We start from the raw sequence: 18680 nt of genomic DNA, 5'->3' as shown, positions 1-18680 counted from the left end.
TCACAAGTGCACAGGCTGCTTCCCTGAGTCATCCACTGAGCTTGGGGCATGGTACCCCCCAGGTAGGACTCCCTACTCTGTTGATCCACTTCTCTCTGGCAACTGTATTTTAAGCATGAAAAGAATTTTCAGTTAGGGAATGCCCCCCTGGGTTCTTATCCCTGAGAAACCGTCAGGCTGAAGACCCATCTAGTGGGCCTTCATCTCCACAGCTATTCATTTCCATAGAGTCCCCGTCCTTCCTGGAGACCAGATGGATGGACAGAGTATGAACTAACAGAAGAGACCTCCATGTGTAAGACTGCGGGTCCAGAACTTACATTTATTAGCTTCATTTAATTATTCACCACTGTAGAATTATCCTCACGCTGTAGAGGAGGCCTTTGAGTCTGCATTGACAGGTGAGAAGATGAGGTTTAGGGAGGCTGATGGTGTGTGTAAGAGGAAGAAGGATGTCAAGTCCTACCAGCTGCCCAAGACCAGGCTCTATAGCCTAAAGTACAGGATTTCAGACACAGTTCCACAGGGCTGGTAAGGGTCCCCATGCAAGGGAACAAGCTGAGCATGAAGGCTACTGACCCTGTCACAGTGCCCAGCACACTGTCTATCCTGTATGCTGATGGTTCACAAAATATTTTTTGTGACAAAAAGTAGGTAGAGTTCGGGGGGGGGGGGGATGTCTTTCTGCCTTTTTATATTGAAAGTCTAAGTTTGGCAGCCATCCCTGCCTCCCTATCCACCCTCTCAACTTATTGTGTAATGGTTTCTTCCTGGGCTCCTTTCAGTAAATTGTGAGCTTGGGGAAAGTTTATTATCTGAGCGTAGCTGTGACCACTGTTTGAGGGCTTCAAAGTTAGCAGGATGCTTCCCAGTCACGTGACACTCTGAGCAGCCAGTCATAAAGTGAAAGCCTTTCTTCATCTTCATTCAAAGAAAGTCAAACCAAGCATTTCTTAGCCTCCATACGGCACGTTATTCAAGCCTTCTGGAAACAACCATAGTCCAGACTTCATGGATCTTCCTGAGGGTGGCGGATGGGGCGATTACTCGTGTCCATATGCTGGAAAGGAGGCAGCAGTCTGTGTCAAGAATGATTCTGTTTTACCAAGTCCACGCAAGACCCTGGCTTTCAAAGCTACAGCATCTCAGCATCACAGGGCATACATGCCAAGCTCATGCATACACAGACGGCGTGTGCACAGGTATACCTAGTGCTTTGTGCATTGGTTTTCTATTTTAATATTTGTCTACAACTGTTGGTTTGTTGTTGGTGTTGTTAGTGCTGTTTAGATCTGTACCCAAATCTCTGCCTGTAGCTGTTTGTTCTCGTTCATTGTGCAATGCATTTTACTTAGCCAGTCTACTCCAAAAGAACACCCAGGCTCTTCCTATTGTTTTGCCAATACAAAAGTCTGATTCACACACACTATCTCCCATTCTTCCGGTACACATGAATGTGCTTCCCTAAGCCCTAGGCTAAACTCTGCATACACGAGTGCAGCTGTTGAGTCAGAGACAAGCACTTTTAGTTTTGATTGACAATGACGCAACCCTCCCACAGTGGTTGTACCAATTTATACTTGACTCTCTGCAAACACGATGATTTTGCATGTGCTAGAAACCAAAAAAAAAAAAGAAAAGAAAGAAAAAAAGAAAAAGAAAGGGAAGGGAAGGGAAGGGAAGAGAAGAGAAGAGAAGAGAAGAGAAGAGAAGAGAAGAGAAGAGAAAGAAAAGAAAAGAGAATCTTTCTTGTAGCTAGGTCTAATCAGGTCTGTGTTAGGGAGAGCTTGGAGTCAAGTACAGTCAACGTATTTGGGTGCTCTCCAAAATAAGACAACTCAGAAATATTAAACACCTTGGGAACCTTGAGCCTGAGCTCCATGTAGGTCTGGAGCCTTGGGCTGGCTGCCACTAGTGATGTGTTTGACCTGTTTCCCCTACAGTTCTTTGTCTTGGATGTTGTCATTAATTTCCGCCGTCTCAGTGAGGGTGATCTGTTCACTCAGTTGAGAAAGATAGTCAAAATGGCGTCCAACGAGGATGAACGCTTGCCTCCAATCGGCCTGCTGACTTCAGACGGGAGGAGCGAGTGGGCCAAGGCCAGGATGGTCCTCCTAAAAGGTTAGCTGCAGCACCCAGCCCATCCTCCATCTCATCCTCCTGCCCATCAGCTTTTCCTCCTCCAGCGTTAAGCACACGATCTTGTCTCCATCAGCCATAGCAGGGAGCTAAGGACTGTCTCCAGCTCAGGATGAGACAGTGGGGAGATCCCTTGAAACAGAAGGGCCCTGTTATGCCTTTGCAGTCTATATGATGATACCCTAGCTCTCTAGCTTTCTTGATGAGAGAAAGGAGCCCTAGAATTGTGGGTCATCTGGGAATAGCAAGTTCTGATGACAGTCAGCAGTTATGTCTTACTGGTGGGCTGTGTAATGTTCATTTGGAGACTGGAGTCCCTGGAAGAGAAGACAGATGGGAATCTGGTGTAGGGCCTCCCTCTGGAAGTATAGCTGGGCTCCTTCTTCATCTGGTTTCTTGGTCATACGACTTTTCATCTTCAACCTGATGCATGTTCCTCTGGCTGTTCTTATGATGCTTCTAAACAACCCTGTTAGAAAACTAGTTACACCCCCCCCCCATGTGTGTGTGTGTGTTCATGTGTGTGCAGGTGCACATGTGTGCATGTCAGAGAACAACTTTAGCTGTCATTCATCAGGTGCCCCCTACAACACACACACACACACACACACACACACACACACACACACACACACACACTTTTCTGAAACATGACCTCTCTCTGTCCTGGAATTCAGAAAGGAAGCAAGACTGGCTGGCCAGAAAACCCTAGAGATCCATCTGCCTCTGTCTCTCCCCACGCTGAGATTACAAGTGTGTTATATTATGCCCAGTGTAGTTTTTGTTTTAACTTTACATGGTTTCAGTGGAACCAAACTGGTCCTTTGTGCTTGCAAAGCAACCATTTTTATCAATGTTTTATCAATTTTTATCAACTGTCTCTCTACTCCCAGTTTTAAGTTTCTAATCATCTTCTAGAAACTACTTTTGGAACCAAAGCCAGCCTTCATTGGAGAAATGAATGGCTTCCTTTCTTGCCTCTGTTGGATGTCTTGTAGTGAGAAGCCAGACTTTTGGGTGTCTTCACCCACTGCTAGGGATTACAAAGGACCAGTCAATAATTCAGCCTGTGCTTGTATAACTGAGGAGCCTCTCACACACCTGGGGAGTGAGAGTCAGAAAGGACAAAGCCTCTGCCCCCATACAGCCCAGGGATAGAAGAAGGCATGAAGAGGAAGTTCACGTACACAAGAACGCTATCTTTACCCATATGAAGAACAGGGAGAGCAGGTCCCACATGAATGCCCCAGGGCTTTGGAGAATACAAGAAACACTTCCAAATAGGACTTGAAAGGTCTTGCTGGGAAACTATGAGTGAAGGAGGCAGGTGGGACAGAGGATGTCGCTTAGGCAGATAGATTAGTGTGGACAAAGTCAGTCACACTGTAGGGACACATTGCCCTGGACTCACAAGAAGAGAAACAGGTGTCTGCGCTGGTCAGGTGGACGGGGGTCTGGCTTCCAGGTGATAAGTGTTTGCGTTTTCTAGTTCTTCTTTCTAGAAAGTTCTTCCTCCAGATCTGGTAGGCTCCTTGTACCGTGGCAAGTTCAACTGGTGTCAAAGCTGCAGGCCTCCCTAAGCTTTCTTCATTACTGTCAGCCACATGTGTGGGCATATGGGCACATGAGTGCAGGTGTCCATAGAGATGTGAAGGTACTAGAACCCTGGAGGTGGTGTTATGGGCAGTTTTGACCCACCATACATGGGTGGGTCCCGGACCAAACTCAAGTCCTCTGAAAGAGCTGTAAGTGCTCTTAACCCCTAAACCATTCCCGCAATCCTTTTGACCTATTTTCTTATCTTGAATGACTTGCCAAGCTGAAGGAAGCTCTGCTCTTGTCTGGTCAGTGCTCTGCTTCCCTGCCACCATCTATAAGGCCTGGTAGGACAGGGACCTCATGGTTTAACTTCCTTATCTACAAGGCCAACCACAGAAGCAGTGCGATTACACACTTTAAATAAAACAACAAAGGCCTTCTAAGGGTACTGGGCCCAGACATATTTATCACTTACCAATTAATTATTGTTTCATCCAAATATCGAGCACCTGCTGGATATCTGGTCCTAAATAGAGGGCTACAGAAAGGTGTGCCCCAAACCCATTTTCACGGACATGACTGCCACGTTGGGGGATTAATAACTTAGAATTTGAAAGTAGTTAATTCCCTCGGGAGACTGTGGTGAAATCACATCCTACTCTTTTTCCCTCTGGGGATGGAGACAGGCATCAAAATAATCACCTCTGCTGCCCAGATAGTTCCCACTTTATTAGACGGCCAGGCCCAGGATGACTGAACGGGATTGCCTTAAGGTCTGAGTGCTTGGGCAGCACTAATCAGAATTAATTTGTTAATGGCACTTGATCTGGCTTTCTGAATGGAAGTGTTGTTTTTAAAGGAAGTTCTGCAAAAAGGGATCACACACACACACACACACACACACACACACACACACCTCCCCTTGGGCAAATTAATTAATCCAATTAGCGCCACTGGCAGTGTCCTCGGCACAGCAGGAAACCAATTCCTCCCAGAATGGCACCCTCTTCCCCAGACCACCACAGAAGGGAAACAGGGAAGCCATTCCAGAAATTATATCTGTTTCCAGGCAGCGTGGGCAAGGGGTGAGAGTGGGGTGGAAAGCTTTGGGGAGTCTAGACAGGTCACAAGTCCTGTCAGGAAGGAAAGGGATGAAAGGGGAGAGCCCTGAATTTCTTATTTGAACCACCGAGTGGACACTGGGATCATTCACTGAGCTGAGAAGATCCTGTCTAAGCATACTTGATTTGAGGCACCCTGAGCCATGTAAGTAGAGGTGTCACATTAGATATATGTGTCTGCAGCTCCAGGAAGGAGAGAGAGAGAGAGAGAGAGAGAGAGAGAGAGAGAGAGAGAGAGAGAAACAGTTGTAAATTTGAGAGGCATCAGAACCTAAGTGATATTTAAAGTCATGGGGCTGGATGAGATCATCCAGAAGCAGAACAGGGTCTCAGGGGGTCAAGTCGATAAAGGCAAAAGGAGCAAGAAACAGCCTGGCCAGCACAGGAAAACCAGGAGCCGAGTCAAAGATTGCAAGGGGAGGAGGCGAGAGCGTTCAGTCACATGGAAGGCTGTTGAGAGCTTAAGAAAGGAGCTTTTCAACCTTGACTTTGTATTGTCCGTGAGTTTGACGAGGCCATGATGAGAGGGTAGAAATTACCAGTACATATGTGGGTAGAAGCAGCAGCAGGGGATTGTTGATAAGTGGTCGGTGACCAAACCCAGCATGTGTGGGTGACTGTTCAGAAACTCGGAAATGAAAAAAAAAAAAAAGCAGAATAGTGGAACATTTCCAGAAGAGGGTAAGGGCCAGGGAAGCAGTATTAGTAGGAAAGACAAGTGCATAGCTGTGGGCAGGCAAGTGCCTTGAAGGAACGGGGTAAAGAACATTGACGGTGAGGAGAGGGATCAAGGGCATGGAATGTTCACAAGTGAAAGCAGGAGATGGTAAAAGACCTTTGTTAGGTCCGAGACCCATCCCCAAGGGTCCACGACTGGCATGGTGAAGGGTAAGGAGGCTCCTGGGGGTGGCTCCCGGTCAGGATGGGCAGAACCGTAGTGTGAGTTAGAGATGAGGGTGGGGTTCTTTGGAGAGATAAGTAAATAGCCTCTTGGGAAATGGGAAAGGGACTTCCTCTGGATGCAAAGATTTCTGGAATGTTCGGGGCCCACACAAGGGGGTTTGGGAACCCTCAGTCTTAGAAAAAGCTACTTAACATTATTACAAGAGTCACGCACTCACACGCACGCATGCACACACAGTTCAGCTTCTCAGATTTGGGAAAGGTGGGTGCCTGTAGTCTGGAGACAGGTAGGGCAAGCAGAGGCTATGACGCTGGAATCTGAGTTGAGTAAGTGCTACAATGGCAAGCTCAGGCTGCCATGGCCAAGTGTCACAGACTCTGGTTAACAAGAGAACAGACTGTCCACAGTTTAGGAGGCTGAAAGTCCACCGTCAGGAGATCCACAGGGCTGTTTTCTCCTGAGGCATCCCTTTGTGCCTCGCGAGGGACAGCTCCACATGGTCATTCTTCTGCGTGGATCTGTGACCTAGCCTCCCTCTTCCGTTCAATTAGGATCCATGCTGATGAGACCTCATTTACTTCATTAGCTCTTTCAAGAGGAGATGCTTCTAATAGAGACAGGTTCCCCAATGGGTGCTGTGTTACTCTGTCAGAGACAAGTGGGTCCAGGAAGAGAGAAGAGACTGGTTCATCCAGACGGATGCTCAGGTCGCGGAGAATGAGGGTGGAGAAGGTGATACAGGAGCCCAGACGCTCATGATAAGAGGTTGGAGAGAGATTGTCATGGTGTATTGACAAGCAGACAATGCCTCGAGAAAGAGTAAAAATAACTCTAGGCTCTAGGTCCAGATGGAAGGGGATGAGGGGCAGGGGTTGCTGAGAAGGCTCCTACCCGACTTGGCCCTGGATACATGTGTGTGAAGGAAAACAGCAGCGTGCTATGAGGCACACCGGGGTGGGAGCCCTTGGAAGCATCAGGCTCCTGTTGAAGCAAGTGAATAGGACTGCATAGCTGGGTTAGCCATGCTGAGAACTGGCCCAGGGCAAGGAGCAGTATGCATCGTTCGGGAAGTAACAAAGGGCAGAACACTATGACCAAGATACCGGCTAAAGTAACTCAGTGTCATTATTGAGCCGTTTCCAGACATCATAGACCCCAACTGTCCCCTGAAGCCTAAGAGTCCCGCCTCCCTCTCATGTGTTGGCACAGGGCCAGAGAGGTGCTGTCCAGCAGATTGACTGGAACATTCCACTTCTCCCCCTGGAAGAAGGGTTGACCATGGACACTGCTCATAGGAAAGGTGCCCTATGGTCGAAATGAGCCCTCCTCCAGCCAGCAGAGGGTCAGGGGGCAGGGACTTGGACACTTGAGCCCTTTCTCCTTCTAGACCATGTCACAGATCCTCTACATGGCTCTCAACTAGGACTGTCCCTTCTGTGAGCTCCCCTGACACTACATGGGGCTCATGAAGATCCAGGGACCACCAGGAAGCACAGCCCTCTCAGCGGAGCAGCCTACCCACTACACAGTCCCTCCCTTCCCTATGCCCACGCTGCTTCCCCTTCCAAGCTTACTCAGACACCACACCCTGGCAGTACCATTGGAGGTCCCAGCACCTAGGGGCCAATGCTAAGAGTCCTCTAGGAGGCCTTGGTGCCAGGTTACAACCAGAGAGGCATCCTGAAGGAACGTGGAGCCACATGCCTGGTCTGTCATAGCTTAGAGGCCCAGGAAACCACACAGTGAGGTTGACTGATGACGAGAAGGTCCTCTGAAACACTGCTGGTTAAAAAAAACAAAAAAGCAAACAAGATTCCCAAGCCCCAGGGGATTCCATTTTAAAGGCATACTGTCACCTTCGAGTGAAGCTATGGTTGGGACCCTCTTCCTCAGACATCAACTTCAGCCATTCACCAAGCTCCTCCTTTTGTTTGTGGCCACAACCTGGGCATTTCTCTCCTTTGTCAGAGTTTCCATGTTGCTTATGAAGTAGAGATTTTTGCCCACATGACTTGTGTAGTGTCCTAGCCTTAGAGGTAGTGGCTGGGGACACAAAGGACCCAGCTACCCAGCCTGAGGTCCACACTACAGGGGGAGAGGGTGGAGTCTGAAGATGACCTTAGGGCCTCAGGAGGGTCTGCTCATCCTTACAGGCCTTTCCTCCCCATCAAACTGTGAAACCGTGGCCTCCTGAACCCGGGAGGAGCTAACACCATTATCATCGTCTGGAAATTTAATTAGACATTCAGCCCTGAGTCTGGAAGACTACAGCGCTTGTCAATTTGTAGGAGAAGTATGGCCAGCTCGGAGAGGCCCCCGGAGCCCTCTAGCTTTCTTGGGCGCTGTGCGGCAATCCTGGGAACAGACCTCACAGGCAGATGCTCTCCATTTACACAGCCCCGTAAATATTTATCCCCGGCAGCCAATTAGAGCCAGGGCACTGCTTCCAAGGAGGGAGCTGACAGAAGGTGGCTGCAGCTGCATAAGGCCATGGTCATGCTTTACAAGAACCACTCAGGAAGGGGGCAAAATGCTGCTTACATGTTGTCATCCAGAGCTCAGCAAGTCTGTTGGCTTTAAAACCAATTACGCATTAGCAAGAACAGCATCTCTGATCTAATTGGCCCAGAAATAAATACCTCCTGAGCTTTCGGATCGGAATACAATTTTCTTTCTCCAGGGAGGGAGGGTCTGGGGCTACACCACCCTCTGCGGTAGAAGCACAGAGGCCTTTGTGACATCCAGAGGGGAGTGAGGGGTCCAGAGCAAAAGGTCTGGTGTTGACCCGTCGTTCTTGTCTGTCACAGCCTGGGAGCCTATTCCATGGTGGAGAATGCAGCCCGCTCCATGGTATAATAGGGGCAGATGGCCTGGTACCTGGTGCGCCAATGGTGTTCACTAAATGAGAGCTCTTATTAGATATAGGGGAAATCTTTGGGTCTGTTTGCCCAGGGTCCACATGGGCACTGCCCGTGTAGTCAGAGACAATGGCCTGCAGACTTGTAGGCTGCATGGCTTTCTTCCTTACGTGCCATCCTAACTTACAAGCCTTTTACCTTGGGGGCATTTTGTGTCCTATGCCTTCTACATATCATATTCTACACACACACACACACACACACACACACACACACACACACTTTATAAAAATGTCTCTGACCTGCATTTCTCCAGCCTTTGCGTCCCATTTTAGGCATTTGAAATCTGAAGCATCTAAGGAACTGGTTTTTGCTTATCTGCCGTGCTACCCCATTGCCATCCTTGTCCCTAGTTCTAGAGCAGCGGAAATCCTTATGTTCTCTCTTCTTGGAAGGGAGGTTAGAACCAGGAGAAAGAGCTCTGCCTGATTCTTTCTTTCTTTCTTTCTTTCTTTTTTTCTTCCTTCCTTCTTTCCTTCCTTCCCTCCCTCCTTTTCTTCTTCTTCTTCTTCTTCTTCTTCTTCTTCTTCTTCTTCTTCCTCTTCCTCTTCCTCTTCTTTAAATAAATTTTAATAGCTAGGCATGGTAGCACACACCTTTAGTCCCAGTACTCAGGAAGTCAAGGCAGACATATCTCTGTGAGTTAAAGACTAGCCTGGTCTACATACCAAGTTCCAGGAAGCCAGGGCTCAAACAAACTCCAAAAAAGAAAACCATTTTTTTCATACAGTATGTCTGATCATGATTTCCTTTCCCCCATCTCCTCCCAGGAGGTCCTCCCCACCTCCTCAGCATCTCTATGCACACCTCCAATCTCTCTGTGTAGAAAACAAACATGCAAATATAAAAAACAAACAAACTAGAATAAAAACAATAGCAACAGCAAAGAGAAAGCACAAGAAACATTCAAACAGACACACACACTCATACACACACAGATACACACAGACACGGATACAGATATACACATGTACAGACACACACACACACACATATAGAAACACACATGCAGATACACACATAGACACACACATACATATACACATATACACACACATACAAAAACAAACACAGACACACACAAATACACACACATATACAGATACACAAAGATACACACACATACAAATACACACACAGACACACACGTACAAATACACACACATACAGAGACACACACAGATACACACATGTACAGAGACACACACATACACACATATAGAAACACACATGCAGATACACACAGACACACACATACATATACACATATACACACACATACAAATACACACACAGACACACACACAAATACACACACATATACAGATACACACAAACACACACATACAGACACACACACATACAAATACACACACAGACACACATATACAAATACACACACATACAGAGACACACACAGATACACACATGTACAGAGACACACATATACACACATATAGAAACACATGCAGATACACACATAGACACACACATACATATACACATATACACACACATACAAATACACACACAGACACACACACAAATACACACACATATACAGATACACACAGACACACACATACAGACACACACATACAAACACATATACATTTGCAGATATGCACATACACATACATACAGACACATAGACACACACAGATATACAAAAAACACACAAAAACCGAAAACCCATAAAAACACAAAATAAGAAACGATAATATACAAGCAAGAGACCAGTAAGATTAAAAAAAAAATGCCCAAACAGAGCAATATGAGACAAAAAAAAATCTACAAAAATACAATTGAGTTCATGTGAGCCAGCTACTGGGTTTGGGGCCTGCCCTTCGGTGTGGTTTATATACCCAGGGAGACTCCATTGGAGAAGACTAATATTCCTTTGCAAGTGGTTTTCAATTGGAGATAGCTTCTTGATTAGGGACGGGGATTCATGCCCACTTTCATTCTCAGTCATGAGACCCCATCTGTCTTGAACCTGTGTAGACACTGCATACAGTCACAGTCTCTGTGAGTTCATATGTGCTTGGTCCTGTGGTGTCTGGAAGACACTGTTTCCTTGATGTCACCCATCCCCTCCGGCTCTTAAAATCTTTCTGCTTCCTCTTCCTCACAGCTCCCTTAGCCTAAGGGGAGGGGCTCGATGGAGACAACACATTTAGGACTGAATGTTCTAAGGTCTCCCACTCTCTGTAGATTGTCCAGCTGTGGTCTCTGTATTAGTTCCCATCTACTGCAAGAGGAGGCGTCTCTGGTAATGGCTGAGTCCATGGCTCCTGTGGCCACTGGGGGTCCCAGGCAGAAAGTATTTCCAGTATCTGAGGCTGACACAAAGAGAGGCCTAAGAGGGTCCACAGGAATGAAGAAAGCTGGGTGTACACCAAGGCTAGGCAGGATCCCCAGGAAATGGAGCTAGGGTGTGATCTACAAACAGTCTAAACCAGGCATGACTCAAGACTCCCAGATTGTAATAGAGGAGAGGAGGAAGAATGGGAAAGAGTTCTTTCTCTTCCCCCTAGTAAGAGTTAAACTTATTTTGGTATAAGTATAGGTGCTCCCAAGGTTGCTAGACATAACATAGAGAGAGAGGCCAGTTGTCTCTGCTTTCCCCAGAGCTGACTCGCAAAGCTACAGTACAGCCCAACACCAGTGTGCTGACAGTCAATCGCAGGGCATCTCTGTCACTTCAGGAACTCCTGAAGCCGACTTCTGAGTCACACTTGCCTTCTCCCAGCTCAGCCCCTCTTTAGCCCCTGGCAACTGCAGATCTCTCCATTTTTATAACTTTGCTGCTTTGAGAATATTACAGAAATTAAGTCCTATAAAATATGTGGTTGTCAGATATTTTTTTACTCAGCATAATTCTCAAGCGACTTATTTAATTTTTTTTTTGGTGAGTTTTTCTTATGACTTATATCTGTGTAGCCCTGTCTGTCCTGACACTTGCTTTATAGACCAGGCTGGTCTCGAAATCAGAGATTTGCCTGTCTCTGCCTCCTGAATACTGGGATCAAAGGTGTGCACCACCACCACCCAGTTTAGCATATGGGGTTTTACAGGAATGTGTTATTATTTCTGGGGAAATGTTCAGGCATGAAACCAGTAGGACATATTGTGATTGCTTGCCAAGCTTTTATTTATTTACTTATTCTTAGCTTAGGCGTACGCGTGTTTTCACCTTTATGCATGTCTAATGACACGAGTGTCTTTGCATGTGCTAATTTTCCTTGTGTGTCCTCTTGGATGACGCATCATTTCACATCTGTGACTATTTGCTAACTAGGTTTGTTCTCATCATGAGTTTGGAGAACTGCTTGTATATTCTAGACTCAAGTTGTTGGATACATGGCTTCCAAATATGTCAGACTATAGCTTATCTTAATGGAACATTCTAATACGTTTTTATTTCCTTGTGGTTTAATTTATCAATTATAAGTGTGGGTTTTTTTTTGTTTTTTGGGGGGAGTTGTTTGTTTTTTTGGTGTCAAGACTAAGAATTCTCTGATTCAGCCTAGATGTGAAGGCCTTTCTCCTGTGTTTTTTTTTTTCTGGAAGTTTTGTAGCATTATAGCATATGCTATTAAGTCAGGAATCCATCTTGAGTTAGTTTGCATAAGATATAAAATTCATGTCAAAGTTTTTCTTTCTTTTTCCTATGAGGTCTCAATTGCTTTGAGACCCTTTGTTGAAGATGGCTCACCTTCTTCCACTGAATGATCTTTGCACCTTTTTCAGTACCTGTGGGGCATGTTCAGTGAGTCTGTGTTAGGGAGTTCTTTGTATTATCCCACTTACGTGTGTGTTTATCCCTCTGCCAATACGATATGGTGGTGTTTATATAGCTATACATTGGCCTTAAAATTCAATACGCTGATTCTGCTAACTCTGTTCTTTTTCAATTTATTTCAACTATTTTACTTCTATTGGCTTTTCATACATTTTTTCCGAATAATCTCATGTCTATCTGCAAAAGAAGTCTGCTTTGAGCTTGATAGAAATTCTGCTAAACCCATGTACCCAGTGGGAAAACTGAGAGCTTCACGATATTAGGTCTTCAAAGCGAGAGCATAGCATAGCCCGCCTCTTATTTTGAGCTTTCTTTCTTTCATTTACGGTTTTATATTTTCAGCCTAAAAGTGTCCCATATGTTTTTGTTAGATTTGCAATGAGGTATTTAATCTTTATTTAATTATTGTAATCGGGGTTTTATTTTTTATAAATGTTTGTCATTGGGATACAAAGCTATACTGACCTTTAGTGTGTTGATTGTGTATCTTGTAATATGACAAATTCCTTTATTAATTCTGAGAGTTTTTTTATATCGTGTGTGTGTGCACGCGCGCACGTGCGTGTGCATGTGTGAACACACACTTGCTTCTGTAGAGATCAGAAAACTATTTCCTGGAATTAAGCCTCTCCTTCCACTCTATGGGTTCTGGAGATAAATCAGGCTGCCAGGCTTGGCAGCAGTACCTCTACTCATTGAGCCATCTTGCCAGCCCTCTGAGAGCTCTTAACAGATTATGTAGGACATCCGAAGAATTACTAAGGGTAGCTAGCTGTGCTGTGTGACAATGGCGACAATTTTCTGTTGTTTATTTCTATTTTATTTTCTTCATAGTCAGTGAACAGAGTACTATTTCATTCTTTTCTGTTTTTGAGGGCCGTTCTATGGCCCTAGATGTAGTCTGTCTGGGCGTAGGTTCAGGGGGTGCTTTTTGTTCATTCTGTTATTCTTGGATGAAACATTCTGTAAATGTCAAACACATGCTCTTGGGTGTTGGGATTGAGTTCTGTGTCCTTGCTGGATTTATACCCAGCTCTTCTGTCCATCGCTGACAGAGAGGTGCTGATGTCTCACCTCACCGTTTGGGTGTTTTTCCTTCCAGTTCTGTTAGCTTTGCTTCACATACCTTCAGAGTGTTTGTTACCTATAAGACATGCACTGCACTGCCACCTTGCAGATTTATCCTTATTTACGCTCCTACGTCTCTAGTTCTGTTTTGATTTAAAGTGTATATCATACTAATTCAAATTCATGATTTCTTTTGATTAATGCTTGCATGAAATAGTATTTTCCTTTTATATTTATATTATATTTGCTGTGACTTCTTTGTAGGCAGCATGTAGCTGGCTAACATTCTAATATATTCTACCACTATTTCTTTCTTCTTTTCTTTTTTTTCTTTGTTTTTGGGGTGTATGAGGTGGGGTGGGGTAGGGATAATGTTTTTCTGTGTAGCCTTTGCTGTCCTAGAACTCTGTATACCAGGCTGACCTCGAACTCAGAGATCCTCTCTGCCTCCTAAATGCTGGGATTAAACATGTGTGCCACCACCACCTGGTGCCTACCACTATTTCCAATTGGTATATTTAGATTATTTATACATAAAATAGCTATTGGCGCGTTTCAACATACCTCTTCTGTTTTATGTTTTTGTTTTCTCTGTTTTTAAATTATTTTCTCCTGGATTCTAATTCCTTCTTAACTTTCTTGCCTTTCTATAGATTATATGGTCTTTTAAAAAATAATTCTAGTGTTTTAACGCTATCTGTTCGTATGACCTTTTCTAAATGTTCATGTAAGTATTGCCTTGAGTATATAGAGTTTATCAGTGTTGTGTTGAAGAAATCAGCTCTGGTGACATGCAGGAAGCTTACCACTTTCCCTTTATGATACACTCATCTTGTCTTCATAAGTATTTAGAACCATGCCCAGTATTGATATAGTTAGCTTCATACTAAACATAAAAACAAAAAAAATTAAAAAATGAACTTTTCACTCAGGCTTTTACTCTGGCCAGTGTCTTACCTTTGGTGATGTACCAGTATTCCCTTCATCACAGCCCCTGGTTTTTTGAACATTCTTTAGTCACTGTTTTATGGTAGACAAGCTAGAGATACATTTTCTCCCCTACCCCCAGGATCAAAGGCAAGCATCCTACCAATGAGTTGCACCCCATTCCCCACTTTTAAGAATGCTTTGGCTTCCCTTCTTTTTTAAAGGGCTTTTTGTTTGGACGTAGAATCCTGTGTTGACACATCTTTCATTTCTACTCCTACTTCCTTCCAGCCCCCATGGGATCCAGCAAGAAGTCTGTTGTCACTGTTTTTCTTCCATAGATCATGCCATTTCTGTCAATACTTTCCTCTGCTCTTTCCCTTTCTATTGTTTTGCTGCACTATACATTTTTCTCTGCTTCCCTCCCGTCCTCCCCTCTCCCCTTTTATCTTCTCCCGTGACCCCCAGGCTCCCAATTTACTCAGGAGATCTTGTCTTTTCCTCCTTCCTATTTAGATCCATATGTGTTTCTCTTAGGGTCCTCTATGGAGTCTAGGTTCTCTGGGGTTGTGGATGTGGTTCGTTTATGCAATGGAGTACTTACTCAGTGGTAAAGAATAATGCCATCTTGAAATTTGCAGGCAAATGAATGGATATAGAAAAAAAAACATATTGAGTGAGGTAACCCAGACTCAGAAAGGGAAATATAATATGAACTCACTCATAAGTGGCTTTTAGACATAAAGCAAAGAAAAACCAGCCTGCTATTGCTTTTCATACATTCAGCATGATATATGTTGGTGTAGATTTCTTTTGATTTACCCTGTTTGGGTTGCTAGTCTCTTCAGTCTTTAGACTGAGGACTTTTACTAATTCTGTGAGTATTAGCCATTGTTTCTCTGAGTACTTTCTGTTCTGCCCTCTTTTTCTCCTTCTTCTGGAAATTTGATGCCATGAAGGTTACATTTTGTGTGTGTGTGTGTGTGTGTGTGTGTGTGTGTGTGTGTGTGTGTGTTGCAGGTCCTATAGGCACTCTTCTCTCTTTCCCAGTCTCTCTGCTGGTACTCCATCTTCAAGCTTGCTTCTCTCTTCTCTGCCCCCTACATTCTGCCCTCAAATCCATCTACTGGTTTTATATTTACTGGTATTATGTTTTCTATTTCTAAATTGTCTATTTGGTTCTTCATATTTTTTTCTGAGAGTTTCTATCTATCTGCTGATACATTCTGTCTTTTTAAAAAAAAAAACCTCTGTTTTCAAACATGTTCAAAGTTGCTTGTTGATGCATTTCGTGAGTGCTGTATTTAAAAACATGTCACATGTCTTGAACACTTCTTTCCCTTTGCTTAAGTCAAATTTTCCCCAGTTCTTGACGTGGTGAGCGGTTTCTACTGGAACTTGGGTGACTTATGTTATAAGGCTCTGGGTGTTATATTAACCCACTGATTCAATTGTTTAATTCACATACTACTGCAGCCGGTGATGGGGGAGATGCTACCTCATCACACCCAGGTAAAGACAGAAATCAAAGTTCTTCATTCTGTTGCTATTCTGGTGGGAGAATTGTCCTTATTACTGCTAAATAAGAACTCGCGGTCTTATCATGCTTTCTTTGGGTGCCGTGTGAAAAGTAGTGGGGTGAACTGGTCACTGTGTGGTGGAGATAGAAGTTCCAGCTTCCATAAGAGAACATGGCTTCTCTGACATCCGCAGAGGGGGAGGTGCCTCAGTACAGATCAGTGAAGCAGACTAGGTTCTCCAGTGACCATGAGCTGGCAGCGGGAGGCAGGACAACTAGGTGTATATAGAGTTGGGGACTTGTACAGTTTTTTTTTTTTTTTTTTTTTTTTTTGGTTTTTCGAGACAGGGTTTCTCACTTGTACAGTTTTTCTGGTGATATTTGTTTGAAATAGAAAGGCTATTATCCAAGCACTTTCTTTCTTTTGGAGGGATTTTTGTTTTGTTCTGTTTGATTTTTGCTTGTTTGTTTGTTTAAATAACAAATTATTTATTTATTAAAGATTTCTGCCTCCTCCCCACCACCGCCTCCCATTTCCCTTCCCCTCCCCCAATCAAGTCCCCCTCCCTCATTAGCCCAAAGAGCAATCAGGGTTCCCTGCCCTGTGGGAAGTCCAAGGACCACCCACCTCCTTCCAGGTCTAGTAAGGTGAGCTTCCAAAATGCCTAGGCTCCCACAAAGCCAGTACGTGCAGTAGGATCAAAACCCAGTGCCATTGTTCTTGAGTTCTCAGTAGTCCTCATTGTCCGCTATGTTCAGTGAGTCCGGTTTTATCCCATGCTTTTTCAGACCCAGGCCAGCTGGCCTTGTTGAGTTCCCGATAGAACATCCCCATTGTCTCAGTGTGTGGGTGCACCCCTCGCGGTCCTGAGTTCCTTGCTCGTGCTCTTTCTCCTTCTGCTCCTGATTTGGACCTTGGGATTTCAGTCCGGTGCTCCAATGTAGGTCTCTGTCTCTGTCTCCTTTCATCGCCTGATGAAGGTTAATATCCAGGAGGATGACTATATGTTTTTCTTTGGGTTCACCTTCTTATTTAGCTTTTCTAGGATCACGAATTATAGGCTCAATGTCCTTTATTTATGGCTAGAAACCAATTATGAGTGAGTACATCCCATGTTCCTCTTTTTGGGTCTGGCTTACCTCACTCAGGATAGTGTTTTCTATTTCCGTCCATTTGCATGCAAAATTCAAGAAGTCCTTGTTTTTTACTGCTGAGTAGTACTCTAATATGTATATATTCCATACTTTCTTCATCCATTCTTCCATTGAAGGGCATCTAGGTTGTTTCCAGGTTCTGGCTATTACAAACAATGCAGCCCTGGTTGTTCTGGAACTCACTGTGTAGACCAGGTTGGCTTCACCTTCAGACATCCACCTGATCTGCCTCCCAAGTGCTGGGATTAAAAGCAAGCACCAATCTATCTGGCTTATCCCAAAGTTTCCTATTTTGCTATGGATAGAGACAGGTTTGTGTAGGGTGTTGTCTTTGTATGTGTGTGTCCCTGTTTGTATTTTCATGTTTTTTATTTTCTCCCTTCTAGAAATGGACTGACTATTTTAGATGAGAAGGAAGGGGGAACTCTCTCTGTGTTCATTTATTTAAGAAGCAATAAGAAAAACAGTACAGACTGGCTGACTCAGAAATGCCTTTCTAGCTTACAGAAACTGGAATCCAAGAGCAACTACCCAGCAAGGATGGTTTCTCCTGCAACCCCATTCCTTGGCTTGCAGACTGCCACCTTATCACTTTGTCTTTAAAAGGCCTTTTCACTATGTCCTTCTCGTTGGTACCTCTCGTTCTATGAACCAGACCTATGGGTGGATTACAGCCCCTGCTTATGACTTCATTTAACCTCAGTTACTACTTTAATACTTCTCTTTCAAAATTCAGTCATAACAGAGCTTAGAAATTTAATTTATGATTTGCATGAAATATATTTTAGTCCAACTCAACTGACCTGTCACCATGCTGCTTCTTCTTTTATTTTTTTATTTTTTTTTTTTAGGTTATGAGGTCCCTGTCTGGCATGCTTTCTTCTTTTCCATCTTCCAGAGCCGCCTTATGTTTGTTTTAAATATAATAGTTACCTGGGACATCCAGTGGGATGGATGGGGATAAACCTAGTCCATTTTCCTGGAAGACAAGACTCTCCCTTTTGAAAAATTTAAAGAGGTTTTATAACTCAATTCAAATTGGTTCTGATTCACAGGAGAGAGGTTTCACTGATAAAGACATACTTTCGTTGACATCTCAGCCACTGGGAACTGGGATGATAAAGAGTACCTCCCCAAGTCCATAGATTAGGGGAAAATATCGGCTGTTTGATGGAAAATTTATCTCCCAAAAATGTAATCCCTCGTGCTGGGAAGGAAAGGCGTTATGATGGACATGGCGAGAGATTAGAAGCTCTGTCTCTCAGAGGAGTCCTCAGCTCCTGGAAGGAAACGTGACTTGTACCTTTCCTGGAGAGAGCTGAGTATGTGTATGTGTTTGTGCACACATGTGCACACCTGTCAGAGAGTGGGATCTGAGAGTCTTGCCCTTCCGAGGCAGAGGCATGAGGTATGTGTTGTATCTTTGAACACCTGAGTGAGTCTAGAAGCGTCTAACCTCCAGGCCTCTGGAATTTCCACACCCTGACGCTGTGAGGGTCAGGAGAAACTCCCTATTGCTTAGCTCCCACCTCCTACTAGGAAGTAGGGGCTTCTTGAGGAAGATTGATGCACAACATTAGTCAAG

General features: G+C 44.4%; 1 protein-coding gene across 1 annotated transcript in view; it reads left to right on the top strand.

Annotated features, from left to right (window-relative positions):
- Chat (choline O-acetyltransferase) overlaps window positions 1-18680 on the top strand; it is a 52949-nt gene that overhangs the window by 13687 nt on the left and 20582 nt on the right. The window contains exon 7 of the mRNA XM_041662875.1: window positions 1944-2121. Within this exon, the coding sequence (XP_041518809.1) occupies window positions 1944-2121 (178 nt within the window). The remainder of the gene's footprint in view (window positions 1-1943; window positions 2122-18680) is intronic.

Source organism: Microtus oregoni, unplaced genomic scaffold, assembly GCF_018167655.1.
Source record: "Microtus oregoni isolate MIOR12 unplaced genomic scaffold, Mior012 000013F_ref0000133, whole genome shotgun sequence".
Taxonomy (NCBI): domain Eukaryota; kingdom Metazoa; phylum Chordata; class Mammalia; order Rodentia; family Cricetidae; genus Microtus; species Microtus oregoni.
Note: the sequence above shows the minus strand (reverse complement) of the source record. Positions and strands in the feature narration are given on the sequence as shown.